The following is a 20,174-nucleotide window of genomic DNA, read 5'->3' as shown; positions in this document are numbered from 1 at the left end:
CACTCCGTGAGCATCTGGCAGCACAAATGAATCAGCTGCTTGTAGATGAGAGACACCCGGAATGGCTAACTGAAGGCCGGACAGTCCTGATCCCCAAGGACCCCCAAAAGACACCGGTCCCATCCAACTACCTGCCAATAACTTGCCTCATTATCACATGGAAGCTCCTGTCAGGCATCTTAGCAAATAAGATGAACAGACACATGGTTTGATACATGAGCGGGGCACAGAAAGGAATTGGCAGGAATACCAGAGGGGCGAAACATCAGCTACTGATGTTTCGCTCAAGACTGTAAGACTAGACTGGCTGCCGCCTGGATTGACTGCAAGAAGATAACTGAATAGTCATCTTCTTGTGGCTGAAGGCCAGCTTCAAGCCATTAGCACAAGTCACCATCGGGTGCAGGATGTACCGGGAATGTTCTGCTAAGTGAATGTTTAGTGAATACCACAGGCAGCAGAAACCCGAGAAAGAAGATTAGAAAGGAGAAGAACCGTCACGGAAAGACAGGCCTCAGAAGATAGAGGAAGTGTACCACCAGCAGATAGAGGAAGTGGCTGAAATCCAGAAATTCTACCAGTGGCTGGACTGAGAGACAGCACAGAGGCACTAATCGCGGCAGCACAGGAAGAAGCTCTCAGCACAAGATCCATAGAGCCTGTCACACCAAGCAAGACCCCCAGGTGCAGGCTGTGTAATGCCCAAGATGCCCCATAGATGATCCAGCACATAACAGCAGGGTACAAGATGCTAGCAAGCAGGACATACATGGAACGCCATAACCAAGTGGTCAGCATAGTATACGTAACATGTGTGCCGAGTATCGCCTGGAAGTCCTGAGGTCAAAATGGGTGATAGAAAATGACAGAGCTAAGATCCTGTGGGACTTCCAGATACAGACAGAAAAACTGGTAATGGCTAACCAACCTGCCATGGTAGTGGTGGACAAGCAGAGGTAGACATAGTAGTGATAGATGTAGCTATACAAAGTGATAGGAAAATCAGCAAGAAGAAACACGAGAAGCTGGAGAAATACCAAGGGCTGAGAGAAGAAGTCGAGAGTGAAGGCAATAGTGGTCGCAGTGGTCATCGGAGCCCTCTGTGCAGTGTGCAGCTCCAGCAGATCCCAGTAACAACCTCCGAGATCTCTGTCCAGAATGGCGCAGACAGAGAACAACAAAGATACTGCGCAGGACCCTCAAGCTCTGAGACCTCTGGTGGGGCCCTCCACCAGAGGTCTCAAGATTGAAGGAAAGTATTAAGTGCTTCTGCAGTCTCTTTTTGATAGCTAGGTCTATACAAGCTAGCACATGAACTGAAACCTGACTAGTAACAAAAGAAGTCTGTTGGGTACCTGCTAGCCATACTTGCTTGCAATCTGTCTTCAAGTCTGCTTGAAACTCTTGGACAGAGCAAGAGTGGGCAGTTTCCCATTTTAAATACACATTTTTTAAACAAAGTTAAACAGAATCTGCTTGAGAAAATTATTGCTGGTTCTAAATAAGAACATGTAATAAAATTATTCATTCACATTGATCTGCATCTTAAAATCTTAAAGTATACAAGCCCTGTACGTAATCCTGGTTTATGTTTGCTTTTTTTAGGACTTTAAATGTAAGGCAAAGAGGAAAGAATGAAATGCTAACACATATTAACAATCTCAGCCTTAAGTCAAAAGGAAACTCCAGTTTTAAGCTTTTTATCACAACAATGGAGGCTGGAAGGAGGAATCAACAAAAAACAAAAAATTTGCTAGTAGGCTAAACAGTAGAAAACATAAAACGCAGCTGAATCCTCAATATTAAACATAAAAGAGGTCAAAGGTCACAAGTATTCGAGTATTATTACACACATACAGTAACCACACACACACATACATCCATACACACACACATGCACACAGAGCACCTTTCGGCTGTGAGATAATAAGCTGCACCTCCTCTGGGCTGTTTTGCATGACCTCTGCTGCCTCGCTGAAGGTAACGCCTTCCAGGCTGATGTGGTTGAGAGAGATCAGACGGCCACCTGTAGGCAAAGGTCATGGTGAAATATAAATAGTCCTAGTGTCCAGTGACAGTACATGTACAGACTACATGTGACCTCAAACGCCCCATAGACACCACGAGTGCCATCTTTGTCTTCCTTTGTTCTTACATGCTACATATTCTCTGCATCAGTTCTCTTAGAATAAAAAGAACATGCTGGATGAAACAGCCAGCATAATATATTGGAATCAGTTTTTCTAAGTGTTTTATGTTGTGTTCCTTAACATAAAGTAAAATATCTACATGAGTCCATACCAGCTCTGATCCGTCCATCTTTATCAGCAGGTCCACCAGGCACAATGGAGGCTACAAAGATGCCCAAATCATAACGCCCTACTGTGTCCTCTCCAACTATTACTATACCTTTAAAAACATAAACCAGATGAACAGAGATTTTGTTGGGTTGAACATATTCCACAGAAAACATCACACATATTTATACAGAATTGTGTTAATATGTAGCAGAATTTGCACAGTGATGTATCTAACGTGTATTTGGTATGTCCTGCTGGTTCTGAAAACAGCATTTTATATATACAAAGTGAGTTTAGCTTACCTAGGCCAAGCTTTGCGTCTTTCTTTAAGGAAACACATATAACTTCTCTCTCAGATGGTGTCCCCAGTTTAGTTGGAGTTTCTACAAGAAATGCAGTGGAACAGCAGAGTTAACTTGTGGGAAAAGCAGCTGTGTTTCAATGACTTGATGATGGAGCACTGAATCACAAGGCAACCAACCAGAATTAAACGTTTTTAAGAAGCTGCTCTATCATAAGAGTACTTGGTGTAAACCACCTGTCATGTGTTGGTTAAAGTGGCTGAAAGTGCGCTTGGTTATACACTGTACCTCGGGCTGCTGGCGAACCACAAGGGGCGTCAGATCCACTCCTCTGAGAGCACGATGGTGAGAGCATAACAGTGCTGCTGCGCTGACTGCTAGAGCAAGCACTAAATAAGAAGCAAGCATTAAATAAGAAACACAACGCACAAAAAATGACCCTTTGTAACTTCATGAAAGCTTTAATATCTTTGCTCTTCCATACACCTCTCTAGTACACTTATATTAAAATAATAATCTAGATAAGGATTACATAGCTGCAGGGGAATCACTGACATTCTCATGAAAGTATGGGCCATAAAAGCCAAATGCTCCTCTGTCGTTGCTACAGGTATGAGATAAAAAGCTGATGACCCAAAACATTACGACCACCACTAGTTGGTATTCACGTTGCACTACCAGCACAGCTCTCACACACCAAAGCATGGATTTCTGAAGCACTCCTGTAGCATTAGGCATCAACACGACAGCAGCAGATCCTTTAAGTCCTGTAAGGCGTGACTTGGATCGGCATTCTTCCAGCACATCCCCCAACATGCTCTCTCCAGTTGGAGGTTTGTCCCTGCCCTAGGTACCGCTGCCTGTAAGTACTCACCACAAGCCTTGTTGTTTCAGAGATGATCCAACCCAGGTGGCTGGCAGCAACCAGTTGGTTCTTGTCAAAGTTACTCAGCTCTTAACACCTGCCCATTTCTGCTGCATCCAACACATTTCCTACAAGAACCAACTGTTCGCTTATCATCTAATATATATCCGTCACCTCGACATGCACAGATGCTACAACACGATCAGTGTTCCTTAAGTGGTCATAATGATTTGGTTCATCTGTAAATGTCATTTTCAGTGTCGGAACATAGCAAGTACCTTTGCTCGTTGAGGCGCTGCTGTTTTATGCGAGCCTCGATCTTGGCTGTGACATCATCATACAGCTTGGTCATGGACTCATTCTGAGGCGTGGTCTGACCGCTGTCATCCTGAGGGGTCTCAGAACTTGAGAAAGACTTGAGCTGGCTGCTCTGAGCACGGCACACTGCTGCGTACTGCACAATGTTCTCCTCTGTAGAACAAGGAGGCAGAAGTCATCTTTTAGTATTTGGACAGCAGAGTAGACTTTATGGTTGTGTTTTTGCTAGTTTCTTGTGAGATTGGTGTATTTCTTCACTGAGACAGAGTAACACTGCAATAACTAACCTGACACCAGGCTGTGGCTTAGCTGACGAGAGTTCATCTCATTGTTAAACTTGTGCTGCGCTGAACAAAGGTTACAAAGGTATTTGGCTATCTTCGACCTCTCCGTGATGAACGTGTGCTTCTTCTTGCTGCCCCGGCACTCTACTACAAATTTATGCTTCTGCGGAAAAATGAAGGAAAATTGTCTAGACCATGAAAGGAAACCATGTGTCACTCCCATAGACTGTATAAAACATGAAGGAAGCTTCCAAGTCTCATTCCTAACCAGCAGAAGGCAACTACTCTGGTTGCAAAGAGATGTCTGATTGTGTAGAAATCTATGGGCAAATGACCCTAACCTCCTTTGATCCATGCTCTCAGTAAATATGTTCCCAATGTGTTTACAGTCTTAATAACTAGTTTAAAGTCTTATGAAAGTACTTTTTGGATTCCATTATTATCAGGAAGGATAATTTAACAGGGTGAGCTTAAGGCCTGGCCAACTTTGTGATGGACAAGCAGCTACCATGAAAGTGTCTAGAGTATGGTTTCAAAGACCTAACACGGTGATAGCAAGAACTTTCATTTTCACTAATCCATCTTTGACATAGAGTTTATCGTCACTACCAACCAATGGAGATACCATTACTTCACTCACAGAAGACGAGATGGTTGCTGTGTCCCTCCAGTAGAAAGTCTGAGCAGTGGATCTACTGCCATCTTTCACCTCATAGACAATGACACCTTTGGCACAAACCCCAAGAATAATCTCTCCGTCTGAAGGCTTTTTCTCCCGTGTCACACGGTAGAACAAAACGCCGTACTCAGGCAATTGTTGACACACCTAAGAAAACAAAAAGCGGTAACCACCATTTCTGTGAGACTAACAGTGGTCACAGCTATAAAGATATAGTTAAAGACACTGCATTGTTATTTAAATATAGTCCCAATAAAGACAGGTTTGCTACCTTGAGAAATTCAAGTTCTGATTCGTCGGTGAGCATTTGAGCGTTGTTGGTATGAAGTCGCAACAGCTCCCCCTGAATGTAAGGCAAGGCACATTTCTCCAACACACTCTTGGAGACATATTGATCAGGGCGGTAGTAGCCCCTACCATATACCTACAAAGAACAGCAGATAACAGGCTTATGTTAATACTATTCAAATAAATTCTGAACAGAATTAAAGGATCAGAAGCTAAACAATAATAATGAAAATATTCAACCCCAAACTAAGGGTATGATGGATAAGCAGGACCTATAGAAACACTCTACCTGGATTCCAGCTTGATCCATTCTATATATGAGTCACTAACTAACTATAGTGACGGCATATAACTATATTCTAACTATAGTTTAGCTTCAGGTGCAGAACCTCAGCCATGGAGTCTCCATACTCCGTCTGCAGGGCCAGACCTCCTAGGTACAGAGCAGTCTCCTCATGACAGGACAGCCTGTCCTCCAAAAGATCTCTCCTAAGCTGGAGGTAATACTGGTGACGGGTCTGTTTATGCCTGATGGAGAAGATCGCACACATTCAAACGTTTCTCGCTCAAATGTTATAACTAGGGCTTTTGGCAATAATCGAACAGGGAAAAAAACACGTACAAAAGAAGAGAAATGTCATTGATGAAGAATTTGACCCTGAAGAAAAGGACAAAGGTGGCCGTAGGCACTTTTTTCCAGCTATCTGGAGCAACTTTAGAAATCTTGGTATCATTGTCCACAAAGAAAAACTCATTATCTGACCAGAGAAGAGAGAAAAGAAAAAAAAAATTAGTGACTTGATAGTGTATCAGTTAGAGCACACCTATACCACACAAAAACATTTACCATCAATGTAAGCAAGGCTGAAGTAGAAATGCTCCACAAGGTTGAAGTGAGCCACAATCATGTCAAAGACGTCTCTTCCTCTGGATTTCACCTCGCACCTGACAACGATGCTCTGGCCATTCGGCATTACAACACTCAGCTCTCTTTGAGTTGTAGGAGATTTCCCTTTCTTTGACTGCAAAAAAGGAGCAATAGAACTTTGAGAACATCAGATTTTTATTCTTTTTTTTGGATCTAATTAATCTAACAGGACTGATTGGTCAGTTTTGGTTGTAGATGAACAAAACACACTATGAAGGATATAAATTTTTAGATGAATGGACAAAATATTAATTCTAAATATTCTAAATATTCTAATATATTCTAAATATTAATTCAAAATATTAATTAATTCTTTCACTGTTCTTGTAACAGTGACAATAAAAAGCTATTCTATTCTATAATTACTCTGCTGAATTCCATAATGGATCATTTAATTGGTTGAAACTAAACTGATTAATATTGCATTTAACTAGACACCAATGCAACTGAGAAAAGCACATCAAAACTGTACTTGAGCAAATGCATTTAGCAGTATTCCAGTATTGTGTGTCCTTGAAAGTAAATCTCCTAAAATGTCAGGACTGTACTCACCACAATGGATCCAGGAAGTTCCAAGACAACCAGTGGCTCATCCAACACTCTAATAAACTCAGGACCCATGTCCTGCAACACACAGGAAAATATAGTGTCAACCAATTTTTTCTACTTGGGGTGATCGTGGCTCAAGAGTTGGGAGTTCGCCTTGCAATCGGAAGATTGCCAGGTTCGAGCCCTGGCTTGGACAGTCTCGGTCGTTGTGTCCTTGGGCAAGACACTTCACCCGTTGCCTACTGGTGGTGGTCAGAGGGCCCGGTGGCGCCAGTGTCCGGCAGCCTCGCCTCTGTCAGTGCGCCCCAGGGTGGCTGTGGCTACAACGTAGCTTGCCATCACCAGTGTGTGAATGTGTGCGTGAATGGGTGAATGACTGGATGTGTAAAGCGCTTTGGGGTCCTTAGGGACTAGTAAAGCGCTATACAAATACAGGCCATTTACCATTTACTAAATGCTACTAAATAAATCTGGCTACTAAATAGTCAGCTTTATTTTTTACAATTATTATAGATGTTTTAAGGCTATAAAACCCCTCACTACACACTTTATACACTTTTCTCAGACAGGCATGAACATTGTCACAGTTTTCTCTCTTGTTTAAACACTCTCAAAGTTCAAACCTTTGTAGAAAAATAAGTCCAGTATTATAGAATGAAACCAAAGATCAAACCCTGTGTTCAGGTCCAGAACATGGGAATAGAGCAGCTGCGAGAGAATTCAACATTAATGAATCAATGGTACGGAAGTAGAGGAAGCAAGAAGAATGAGTTGAGTAAAGTTTGACTTATCTGACTGTTTGGTTTTGCTTAATGCGCCTTATAATCCAAAAAATACGGTAACTTTTACTTTCCTTTAGCATGTCCAGAAGTCCAACATTTTTGTGCAATGGTAGCATCTTCCTCTGCCTTTTGGGTGCTACCGCAGGTGCCTTTGACGGTGCAAAACATTTCGTCGACATTGTTGCATTTGTTGGGGAGAAACTTCAGAGTCACACTGCTAGCGATCGAAGATTTATGTAAATTTGACAAGCTTTCTGTATTGTACAGGAGACACAGCATGAGATTGATTGAAAATGGTCTACAGCTGATCAGGACGCGGAACACAATGCGCTGTAAAAAAAAAAAAAAAAAGCATGCAAAATTGCACCCAATAAATCTACGAAACAGTGAGGCCGCGAAAGGTGAACCACATTATAGCGAGGGACCACTGTATTCCTAATTTTTGATGTGAAAAGTGACAATTCAGAAGACTTCATATATAATTTTCTTTTGGGTTATTGGTTTGCAAAGTGTGTTTAGAAGTATTTAAACCTTTTATTTAACTAAAGGTTATAATCATCAAGTAGCGCAATAGTGTACAAGCTGCAAAATCAAGATATATTTAAAGCACCTTAAGTAAGAATACTCATTACACAGAATGGCACTTTTCAGAAACATATATAATACTATATACATATTACTGGATCATAAGTATTAATCCATTGTTGTGTGTATATCTCTTTAATATTTTAGATGTTTATCATTCTTGTTATTTGTGGTTGATCTATAATAATGTAATTCAGCTGTAAAATAACAAGTACCCTTTTAAAAAGAGGGTACAAAGCATGACATTTGTAATGAAAACATAAAAGCAGAAAGTGGCACAACAAATACAAAATACAAGTATAAATACAAATGTATTAAACTTAGACTTTATTAAAGTAGCTGGGAAGTGGAGGGACTATGCTCCCTTGTAGATACGCCACTGGAGGGTTGTGCACTGACAATTTTACTGTGCGGCTGTGGTACACACAGGAAGTGGTGTCCTACTCAATTCGTTAAGGGCAAAAAGTCTTATCTGGATGGCAGCATATGTTGCTCCAAATCCTTATCCTTATAACTCTTGTTCCTACTCTAACCTAAGCTAACTGAATATCCCATATTATTTTTTTTACTTCTGAAGACTGTTCTCTCGAGTCTTTGCAATCAGTGAACAAAAGAAACAAACATTATAACTAAAACTGAAAAATTCAAATTGTTGAAAATTTTGCCCACTTTGTCTTTAACAGACTGGTGAACTCTTCACTGTCAGCTTTGAAAAGACCTTGTTTCTTTGGGTGCTCCTTTATAGTCAGTCATGTTTCTGTTTCTGATCAACCTAACAATCAAAACCTTTTTAAGTCTGAGATGCCCCTCTAAGTTAAAATACATTGAGAAATATGGTCTTTTTTAAATGTGTTGTAGTAATAACTGAATATATTATATAAATGATTCACAAAACATACATTATCACAATTATTTTGGGAAACATTATACTATATTATTATATAATGTACCCACCTTTACTTTCTTATCATTCAGACTCATTGAGGAGTCAAACTGTGTGAGGGATCTTGAGTTGGCATTTCGATTACCATCCATATAAGGACTACCGGGGCTGCGGTTCAGCTGCTGCCAGCTGCCGTACCTCTCTATTTGTCGGCCTCCCGAGGGAATCCTGGGGAAAATGAGATTTCCATTCTCAGTCTGATGGCAGGTGAGATCCGTCACTCATGAGATGATAGCTTGTGCACACAGGAGGAAAATTTTGATGGAAGTAGCTTTGTTAAACACTCCTTTGGGATTTGACTGCTCTGTTTGGTTTCTATGTCTTTTTTATTTTACCACACTTCATTTAAGCAAATACATATAACTGAACATGACCACCCGTGAAGCAAATAAAACAGGATTTAAAATGTGCCAAAAATCTGTTATAAGATGTGTAAAACACATTTCATACCCTGTGGCATTAGCTGAATAAGATACCCCCGAGAATGTTCCGGACATCTTCTTCTTCAGCGACCATGTTGAGTTACTAAATGAGCTTCCTGAAAAATAAACATGTATGTCACATAAAAGCTGAATATTATTTTTAAAATATGCTTCTTAGCTTTCTTGAAGGGTAAAGGATAGGTGGATAGAGGTTATGTAAAGGTGTGACTGTGTTTTACTCAAGAAACTTATGACCCACCAGTGTAGGCTTGCTCTTATTTATTTTTATCTCTTTATGCTATTTTAATTTGGTGTATACCTACTTCTGTACTGTAAAGCACTGTGAATTCTGCTCTTAAAAAGCACTATATAAATAAAACTTACTTACTCTAAAATGTTAAACTGATTTACTGAAAAGCCATTGAGTTAACCAGGCACAGTATTCTGCTGAAATAAGACAAATGACTCAAGTAAATTTATACTGTTGCTTGGGAGTTACTTAACACAGTTATGTGTCTCTAGGAAAAGCCAACTGACTGCAATCAAAAACAGTAGGAATGGGGATTTCCTTCAGGGGGCCCTGAAGGACCAACATAACTTCTACTAGTATAACATTCTTTCTTTTGTTTACTTTAATATTTAGCATAAGTTAACTCGGCAAGCAGAGCAGTGCTCACGGTCAGGAGTCAAAATTGGGACACTGGCACTTTTCAGCTAGCAAGCTGAAAGAATGTAGAATGACAGAAATCAGTGAGAAATGACAAAACTCTTAGTGTACCATGGAAAATGTTAGAGAAAAGTGGGACAGACCTTAAAACATGACTCATCTGAAGAGCAGCTGTCCTATCAGTGCCACTAGAGGAGTAGTGATTCAGCACCAATCAGCACTATAGTTTGGACTGACATCATTCTCATGCTATTGTAAAGCATTGTTAGTTAGTGTACTTTGACCAGACCTTGGACAATCAACATTAAACTCTTTTTCCCCTTCAGACAAAGTGCTAACTGATGAAAGACCTGCATTTCTCCTATTAGGTGGATCTCAACTAGATCTACACTTGCACTAATGAGCACTAATGAACTATATCTGCTCGTTGCAGCAGCTTTACATTTAATATACAGACATGAAAGTGCTATTGTTTTTGTAATGCTTTAAGCAAATAAGACTTTTCAGAAACATTAAATTTGACAATTAGAAGCACTTTCTTACTGTGTAATCTGTCCCGGACCACTTGACTGCGGTCTGTTAGCTGGGATCCATTATCAGCCATAGAGACGTGATCAGCCTGCAAAGAAATCATTGTCAAACTCAAGGAAACAGAGTTATCAGAAAAATCAAAACCAGACATGATCTTAGCTAACCAGCTGAGCTTCAACCTAACCACTTAACCACTACTCACCGAGATTTTGTAAACATCCTCCACGAGCTGCCTAATGAGGCGCTCTGCAGGAGGAAGCATTGAAGCCTTGTGGTGTAGCTCACAGGTTTCCAGCACCGTTAGCAGGTCTGTCCTTCTCAACATCATGTCCTCGCACATGCTCAGTAGCAAACCTTCCAGCTCAGCACTTATTTGGACTGGCTGGGGAGAAAAATACAGAAGAAAAGCAAAATGAATGGCATGCAAGTGCTAAGAATAAAGAAGAGTGAGATTAAGGAAAGGTATAAGAGGAGGAGTACCTGGTTGTGAGGTAGGTGATAGTCAACACACCAATAAAGAGTCATCCCCAGTGAGTATACAACCATCTGAGGAGTAGATACACACCAAATATGTGACTACTAAATAGGTTAACCTGAGATTTCATTGTTATCTACAATTTAGAGATACAATTTTTTAATCCTACGAGGTATCATGCATGATTTCCAATTATGGTTTTTCTTTTGGTCAGTGCAAGATTTTCCAAATTTAGTCAGCTGCATATTTAGCAAATTGGCCACAGCTGTGCTTGTGAAACATCTGTTTTTCGGAACAAGCACGCACTGCAAATATTAAAGACCTCAAAGCAACAACAACACACCTTTTCGACTGCAGTCCTCGAGGAGGCGGTGTGACCCTGCTGGACTTCAGGGGCTGTGAAGGAGGCCACGTCTTCATTTCGAGCACAGCTTTTGAAGGCCAGACTCCCGTTTGCTGAGAGCAACACTGAGCCTGGGCTCAGCACACTGCACATGTTGCCTGAACCTAAACGGAGAGCACACCACAAGCTTGTCACCAGCTCGAGAGATTTGATAAAAAGAGATTTCTTTGAATAAGAGCATGCTTTCAAGTGTGTTTGTTATTGAATATTACTTTTGGACTAGAGAAAGAATATCAGAGATACTAAATGTAACCTTCAGATCTGAAAAGGGGGTCAACGAGAAGGTGACTTCTTTGGGTTCGTGGGGAAAGGCCCCTCAATTTAAAACATCAATAAACTTTCATGTATGGAAGCATTTACAGTCTTGGTTGCTAGTTTCAGGTCCTAATGATTACACCATGATTTTCATTTTGTACATTACGAGCTCCCTTAGCATCAAGAGAAAGAAAAAGTAGGATGCACTGTACAGCTGCCTTACCTCCTAACTGACAAATAGTCTATGACTATGACTTGTCCCCCGGTTTCTTTGTAATCATCTACATCGCCCTTTTCACATCGAAAACACCATGGCAAAAGTGAAAGGCTTCAAAATGGGACCTCATACACTAATGAGTGCAGTGGCTATATCCATCTTTATTGTACAGTCTATGTTTTAAATCAAGCCCTGTCCTTAAACAATTGTGAAACTGGGAAGGTGATGAAGGAAAGTTACCTTTTTTGGAGATTTCGAGTAAGGCATCAGTAGTGGCAAGAAGCAGACACCAGAGCTCATCCTCATCCAGCGGTGAGCCCCGGGCCTCCAAAACCTCTGCCAGGGTCACAAACGTACCCATACTTCTGGGATACACAAGCAAAAGAGACAAAGCCAAAGCACCCCATTACCAGATTTGTATTTTATTGAGAGAGAATAAGGCTCTTTGTTTCCTTATGTTACAAAGTAAAAGCTCAGATGTTCATCTACACTACATTTCTGAAATAGACTCATTTTAGAAGAAATACTCGATCAAATGCCATAGAAGCTTTCTGAAAGTTGATTTTTGCTTGTTTGTGTCAATAGAATTAAATTTAAATGAAAGCTCTTGTGACAAGCTCTTAGCGTATTTTCTTAACAAATCATACTGATATGTACGTCTGAAGAGTAAATGAAAGATAAGGAAACAGAAAACGTTAGATGTTGTATTTTTGAATCAGTTTCTTTATCAGCGCCAACTAAGAGTCTGCTGAGCTAAGCGTGGTGATGAGCACATTTAAAGCACTTGTGTGCTTAGGTTAAAGGATTGCTGAAGTGCTAAACTGCCTTGAGGAGCTTCCAGTAAGTGAAAATATCCGGTGTACTGAGCGGCAACATGAAACACGGCTTATTGCTCATCACTATTATCATTTTCCAATCCTATAAATTTTATATATGCATTTTAAACAATACATACACTGTTAGCCTTTGCAGTAATTTCCATAGCTTAGTACTGCAAAATCAACAGTAAGAAACTAAAGGATGTTTGCAGTTTAGTACTGCAATTTGCAAGTAATTGTGGGAAAATTCCATGAGATTACATTATTTTTACGGTAACTCACCGTACTCATGGAAACAGCCGTAAAATACAGCAAATGTAACAACTGGTGGTGTTACTGAGATTATACTATTACACCATCTGGATTTCTGTTGTTTTTTACTGTAGATCTAAGAGTAATGACCTAAATCCTCATTCAGAGTGTATTACTATAAAATGCAATTCACTGTGAGAGTAGTATAACATATAAACTACAATATACAGCATCATTTTTAACTTAAGGAGTAAGTTGCAGCCACACTCAAATGGAATTTCTTGAACTGAACCTCATATATTAATAAATGTATTTGTTTATTCAAACAATGTGAAACATTATTACAGTCCACTTTGCATCAAACAACCAGTCTCACTCTTACAAAAAAGAATATTTAAGTATAAGTATATTTTAAAAACTAGAAAAGAAGCAAGTATACCTTTAGTTCACTTTGTATGTATTTTCTTGATTTTTTAGACCAAATTACATTTAAGCATACTTTAAGTACAGTTAGAAGTATACAGAAAAGTAGAAGTACATTTAGTCTATACTTGTAGTATAGTAGTGCTAGTAGTATACTATGTAGTTTGTAGTTTATTTGAAGTATACCTGAGGTTTACTAAGTACAAGTAAATACCCAGCATGCATTGCAGTGCCTTAACTGTGAAATTAAAACAACCATGAAACAAATGATTGATGTTTTAAAACAAGAATCTGTCAAAAATTCTTGTGTAATGTCTTTTACCTTTTGAATAGAGTAAGTGGGGTAAATCATTAATTTAAAAAAGGAAATTGTTCAAACTGAGTGAAAAGGGTCAATAGTTAACCTCAACTCTCAAAACACTTTTTCACCTGTTCACAATATAATTCTGGTACTTGAACTGTGAGTGTAGTTCTCTACAAATGAAGCCTTCTGATAGTTAGAACTGTTATCTGACTGTCTGGGGAATGAAGAGTTTTGTTACATGTGAAAAATAAGTTTCAATTGCATTTTAATTACTGTTTTTCAATCAGAAGTAACTCAAATATAAACCAAAAAGTAAATTAATAGTGCACTTGTAAGGTTAGTATTGTGATAGTCGAGTATATTTTAAGTATACTCTTATAGAGGCGGCTAATGCTCCTTTCCCTGGTTGCCAACCACCATTAAATAACAACAAGAAGAAAATATTGATCTGCTTTTCTTAGTTTTGCACGTTTAAGACGCGATTCAGACTCACACAAAGCTGCAAAGCAGGAGAAAAACATGGCCATCAACTATTCTGTGCCACAGATCCAGTTCGCTGCAGCACAGAGTGATGATGAGATGGTGGAAGAACAACAGAGACAATTTACGGACCGTTAACATGTGCAACTTAGAAGTAGTCAGAGGTAACTGGATGGAGTTCAATCGGGTTAAATGCAAGGTTGATTGGATTATATCTGAAGATCGTATGCTATTCGTGACAACTCTGCTAGACTCCAAATTTCTCGTCCATGAGGGAGTATCTCAAAAGTAAATGAAACAACTAAACTTAACACTTTTTCCCTAAAACTGTTAAGTGCAGGCTGTGTGCAGACAGGAATAGGACCCAAGGTGCAGACTCCGGAGACCAAAGGTGAACTCAAAACAGCTTTAATACTAAACTCAAAGGGGTAACATAACATGACTGGAAAAAAATCAAAATAAACTTAAACCAGAGGACTAACAGAACACACAGCTAAGTAAACGGTAGAACGCGACAGAGAGCACAGGAAAACACAGGGCTTAAATACGCAGAGGGAGTAATCAGGGAATGGGCAACAGGAGGGAAACAGCTGGGGCAAATCAGGACTAACGAGACAAAGAAGCGTAAACTGAACACACTGAGAAAAGACAGAGACCTTCAAAGTAAAACAGGAAACACAACACAGACTGAGCTTACAGACACAGACTGACTGGACACGGGGATATAGCAACTAAGGATACACAGAGAAGCGAACTAGACAAGGGGATACAGCTGACAGGGGAGACAGAGCAACTAGAGACGACAGACAAAAACCATAAGACAGAACTCAAAGAAACCAAAGACTAGAAATTATAAATAATATAACAAACTCAAAAACCCTGGGTCAACGACCCAGGCCTCCTAACAAAAACTGACTGACATGGGAAACATTAAAGTTGGATTGACACCAGCTAATCATTCTGAAGGTAAGTGTTTTTTCACTTATTCGAGAGAAGTCAGAAATGCGTTCTTATTACTGTTTGTTTTGACTTTTAAGCTACCCAGCCAGGTTATTTTCATTCAAATGCTAAGACAAAATGTCAATATCTCTGAATGTGGAGACTCAAAAGACTAGTTAGGTAATAGTTGCCGATGGATTTATGAGACTTGATAGAAACTTGGACGTTTGCAACAGGTGAATCGGTGAACTACCGAGGTTGCGCCCAAATGCTTAAAGCTGTTAGCTGGTCAGTGTTTTCAGGTGTGCTTGTACTACCTGTACGGTGCGGAGTGCTGACTTAGTCAGGCTAAACCCATTAAAGCGTCGAGCTCAAATATGTTTTCATTTTTGTGCACTGCTCTCTTGTCTTTTGTCAGCACACATTTTCTGTTTATTGAAGCCTTTTGTGAATAATTTTGATCATGTAAAAACTGGGAATTGGTCCCTATTGACAATACTCTTATTTTTATTTTTTTTATTTTTTATTTTTTGCATTGCATATGTCATTTAGGAAAGGTAATTGAACTTTTTGCAACTATGTGTATTTATAAATTTTGTGGCTTCCGTGCACGCAAATTTATATTGTTCAGTTTGCATGTTAAAAGCCACAAACATGTAGCTAACTATAGGCTTTCTCGTGGAACTGAGAACTGTCATGCCACTTTCAGAACATTTTCTGCCTTTCATTCACATATGCCTAGGAATCACAGAACAAGAAGGGAGACCACTGAGAGAAGTTCATTGGCGTGTCGCCAGTGAGATACTGTAAAAAAAAAGCTACTGTGCGTTACCATAATTTGTCCAAGAGTATTATACCACAACAGCAAAAAACGGTATCATCCTGCAGAACGGTAAGCTACCGTAACACGGCGTCACGGTATGACGCTGGCAACAGTGACGCCAGTATGTTACCGTAAAGTGGAGACTAAAAGTCTAACAGTGTACTTAATACAGTTCAGGAAGATATGCAGAATGGGTCACAACTGAACACATTAAAATGCAATAATCCTTGATTTTTGCCTGCTTATATTTACTTTAACATTGGCTTTAAAGTTCCTAAATGTTATAAAATCATATAAAATACATTTTGAGTAAGTGGGATTTCTTAAAGGAAAAAATTGGCATTACTAGAAGAAGTGTGTCCCACTCAGAGCTAGAAAGTCTTTCTTTCCGTTAACAGCCAGAAAAAAAGGCAAAGCTTTTGTTCTTGGACTCGATCAGAGCAGCCCTGCATGACTCACTGTTGAAAAAATGCATCTTATGCTGGGTATTACTGTAGCCCCTTAGTCTTTTTATCTCCTCTCACTTTAAGACCACCCGTCCTAAAAGGCAATCTTCTTCTGATTGGCTGCCTGTCATGAAGGTGGGGCTCTCAGCATCTCTCACTGACATCATACAGACTCAAGAGCAGAAAAAAACTATCTGAACTTGAACCTTTAGTGCTGTCTGAAGCCTGAGCTTATGGCTTACAAGGATTACTTGTACATTCTGTCACGTCATTACTTGAAACTTTGGCCATTGTAACAGTACACCATATGGGTGTACTGGCGAGGACGACTCAGAGTACAGACAGTGGACTCTGGACTTTGTGGACTGGTGTCAGCAGAACCACCTGCTGATCAACGCCGGGAAAACCAAGGAGTTGGTGGTGGACTTCCGGAGACGCAGACCCACCACACTGACACCGGTGAACATCCAGGGAGTGGACATTGAGATAGTGGACTCTTATAGGTGGGTGTTCACCTGAATAATAAACTGGACTGGAGCCACAACACTGATGCTCTTTACAGGAAGGGTCAGAGGAGACTCTACCTGCTGAGGCGGCTGAGGTCATCTGGAGTACAGGGAGCGCTTTTAAAGACCTTCTATGACTCTGTGGTGGCATCTGTCATTTTTTACAGTGTGGTATGTTGGAGCAGCAGTTTATTGGCAGCTGGGAGGAAGAGGTTGGATAAACTCATCAGGAAGGCCAGCTCTGTTCTGGGATGCACCCTGGACCCAGTGCAGGTGGTGGGAGACAGAAGGACTCTGGCCAAAATAACATCTCTGATGGACAGAGTCTCCCAGCCCATGCATGGAAATGTTGCTGAACTGCAGAGCTCCTTCAGTGACAGACTGCTGCATCCTAGATGCATGAAGGAGCGTTTCCGCAGGTCCTTCCTCCCTGCAGCTGTCAGACTGTACAATCGGAACTACTCCCAACAATCATAGATGTTTACATCAGCACTGTAACTGCAATAAGTTAATCAATCGATTCGCACTATAACCTGGTTTGCCTCTTACTTGTAGTTATTTTTATTTAATTTAATAACTGTACAGTACTCTGTATATAGTAACCATTGTCCTTAATGTAAATATTTAAGAAAAATTGTGTATGTTTCTGTTCTGTGTCCTGTGTACTTACTGTTTGTATATGTGTCTTTTTGGCTGCTGTTACAACCAAATTTCCCCTTGTGGGACAATTAAAGGATTATTCTGTTCTATTCTATGTATATGACAGAATTTAAGGGAAAGCACAAAATTGATTATACACAATTTTTTTTTTTACAAAGAACTTATAATCATCAGCAACAACAAACCTGTCAACAAACTTTGTAGCAAATAACAAGACAAAGGAGAAAACTAAGTTACTATTTCATTATAGTACAGGGAATATAACAAGCTGTAATGTAACCAGATTAACAACCTAAGACATTTACACAACTCTTAGTAACATTAATAACTTATAAGGTTTCCTGGTTTGTTGCCACTGCTGTATAATGAAGGAATAAAAGCGGAGGCATGGAAAGTTGTCGAGGCTTTATATATTGTTTTCACGCTGATGTCTTTAATTTACTATATTTATTCATTCAGTTTATTTTTAGGTTGTGCTGGTGGCAGGTTCTTTAGCTGGACAGAACTAAAGTTTGGCATACAGTTTATTCCATGACCTTCCTGACACACGAACAGCATTAAAACACTGACAGAAAGCAGACAAGCTTACTGTGCTGAGCCTGGCAACATGATCGATTGCCAAGTAACCCAAGCTCTGTTAATCAGGTTACGTGTGCTTTGATTTAATTCAAGATGACCTAGGGTCAGGCGTCTGCGTGGAAACAATTAGTGTGGCCCTTTCTCACAACATGTCTATTAAAGCCAGGGCGGTATCGCAGTCATCCACCATGCACAATACCAGTAACAACTGGAGAACTGAAGAAGCTTAATGGAATGCAGCGAAAACGCCTTTCATTTTTCCTGCAAGTCATGTCAAAAAAATTCCGAGATAAACACTGCTTATTGTTCATCGCCACTGTCATTTTCCATCCCTATTCTCGAGATAAGGCAACGCTAAGTTTCAAACGATCATCTAGGCAGCTCTTAAGGCTCTTTGCAGACACGATTCTTGTTTCAAATTACACACAAATAAGTTTGGGCTGTAAAAGGAAATAAATGATGCAGGACTTTTATTGTACATTGCTTCTTTACTGCAAATTAAGCACTTTTTTTAGCATGCTGTTCTCCCTCTGCTGACCACTGCAAAGCCATGCAGTGGTCAGTGTGAGGCAGTGGCTGCCTCACACTTGACCTTTTGGAAGTCAAGGGTGGGTGTTAGTGATCACGTATAGGCGTGATTGGGGATCAAGCTGTCGGTCCTCAAGTGTATACATGACATAACTGAAATTCTTGCTTTCTGCAGTGAACGGTGCACTTTTTCAGATTTATGTAGAACCAACGCGTTTATTTCTTTAAATAATGTAGGTTTTTCTGTTTTTTTTCTTAAAGATTTACTTAACCAAACTAGCTTACTCCATTGGGGTGGCTGTAGCTGAGGATGTAGAGCAGATCATCTACTAATCAGAGGGTTATGGGTTTGCATGCCAAATATTCTTGGGCAACATACTAACCTCAAGTTGCTTTCAGATGCATCAATCAGAGTATGAATGTTAGATGTTAGTGCTCTGAGTGCTCCGGAAGAGTATTGTAGAAAAGCACTTTATAAGACTCAGTGCATTTACCATTATGTAGCACTTCTGTTATTCAGCTTCTTCCAACATGTTTGCAAACCTATACTTTCAAAGTAGTTTTACCCAACACTGAAAAGTAGAGTAAAGGCTACACAGCATAAAAGTAGTCTATACATAACTTTAAATTGCCCTCTTTTTTTAAGATGTTTTTATTGGCATGCAGACACATTCGTTGACACAAATAACGGCGAAGAACACCAGTTGATTTAAAAATCACAGCTCCAAATAAAAACTCCTGCAGAGAAACTAAGTCACTGCATTGCTGACATAAATGACAAAAGTCACAGTCTTTCTCTTCACACAGAGCACATGATGAATGACTTCAGTTGCTCTGTGTCACTTACACACAAACAGATAAAAATGAAGGCGGCTCAGTAAAATACTCCTTTTTTTCTTATTAATAAGCTGTATCTCACTCACTGTGTGTGGGATTGAAATGGGTGTTTTCTGCCTTCCTCAGCCGCTCCCTGTTCTGCAAACTTACCAGCACTGTTCCAGAATAGAAAGTGAGTAGCTATAGCAGCTGACACGAAGGATAAAGTACAGAACATGCTGACTGTTGGTGACAAACTGCGTGACTGTAGGCAAACACACACTTTTACACCAACGGGTTGTCGGATGAGCGCTACTCAGGCTATAAACGATAAAACCTGCATTCCACGCATTATGGAGCCTACCTTATTTTATCCAGTATCTGGAGAGATTCTTCTTAAGTTCCTTTCTCTGAACCTAATCCTTCCTCCTCTTATGCATCCCTTGCTGCCGTTCCACCCACCTCTCCCTCATCCCTGCACTCCCGTCTGTCATGGCAGCTCGTCACATCCCAGTCATCTCCTCATCACAAGAAAAAGAACCCATAGCACAAATTTCCCCTGTGCTCGCATCTAATGACGTGGCCCTCTGCGTTTTCTCTTATTTTCTACTATTTTTAGACCGGGGAACCTAAGAACATAATTGGATTTGCAGGGCAAGCTAACAACAGATGGGGCAGCAAAGCACCAATCCATTGTAGGCAGCACTGTGTTAATCTGATGTTTCAACTACTAGTGACACATTAGGTTAAAGCAGGAATAACCACAGTGTCTTCATGCAGCTACTGATAGCTTCATGTGACTTCTCT

General features: G+C 40.1%; 1 protein-coding gene across 6 annotated transcripts in view; it reads right to left on the bottom strand.

Annotated features, from left to right (window-relative positions):
* frmpd2 (FERM and PDZ domain containing 2) overlaps positions 1-19,864 on the bottom strand; it is a 30,521-nt gene extending 10,657 nt beyond the window's left edge. For 4 of the 6 annotated variants that reach the window (XM_013273356.2, XM_025909608.1, XM_025909609.1 and 1 more), the window contains exons 1-20: positions 19,732-19,863; positions 12,034-12,158; positions 11,262-11,425; positions 10,924-10,989; positions 10,646-10,825; positions 10,456-10,531; positions 9,274-9,361; positions 8,835-8,991; positions 6,517-6,588; positions 5,884-6,058; positions 5,659-5,794; positions 5,426-5,564; positions 5,020-5,172; positions 4,710-4,895; positions 4,073-4,232; positions 3,746-3,938; positions 2,891-2,991; positions 2,603-2,683; positions 2,302-2,409; positions 1,910-2,026 (exon numbers count right to left, since the gene is read on the bottom strand). In XM_013273356.2, coding sequence (XP_013128810.1) covers positions 1,910-2,026; positions 2,302-2,409; positions 2,603-2,683; positions 2,891-2,991; positions 3,746-3,938; positions 4,073-4,232; positions 4,710-4,895; positions 5,020-5,172; positions 5,426-5,564; positions 5,659-5,794; positions 5,884-6,058; positions 6,517-6,588; positions 8,835-8,991; positions 9,274-9,361; positions 10,456-10,531; positions 10,646-10,825; positions 10,924-10,989; positions 11,262-11,425; positions 12,034-12,154 — 2,473 coding nt within the window. In that variant the 5' untranslated portion in view covers positions 12,155-12,158; positions 19,732-19,863. Of the gene's footprint in view, positions 1-1,909; positions 2,027-2,301; positions 2,410-2,602; positions 2,684-2,890; positions 2,992-3,745; positions 3,939-4,072; positions 4,233-4,709; positions 4,896-5,019; positions 5,173-5,425; positions 5,565-5,658; positions 5,795-5,883; positions 6,059-6,516; positions 6,589-8,834; positions 8,992-9,273; positions 9,362-10,455; positions 10,532-10,645; positions 10,826-10,923; positions 10,990-11,261; positions 11,426-12,033; positions 12,159-19,731 lie in introns of all 6 variants that reach the window. The other 2 variants (XM_013273358.3, XM_013273361.2) reach the window with 1 other exon arrangement.
* Positions 19,865-20,174: the final 310 nt, after the last annotated feature.

This window comes from Oreochromis niloticus, linkage group LG8, assembly GCF_001858045.2.
Source record: "Oreochromis niloticus isolate F11D_XX linkage group LG8, O_niloticus_UMD_NMBU, whole genome shotgun sequence".
Taxonomy (NCBI): Eukaryota; Metazoa; Chordata; class Actinopteri; order Cichliformes; family Cichlidae; genus Oreochromis; species Oreochromis niloticus.
The sequence above is the reverse complement of the archived record's forward strand: the minus strand, read 5'-3'. Positions and strand labels throughout refer to the sequence as shown.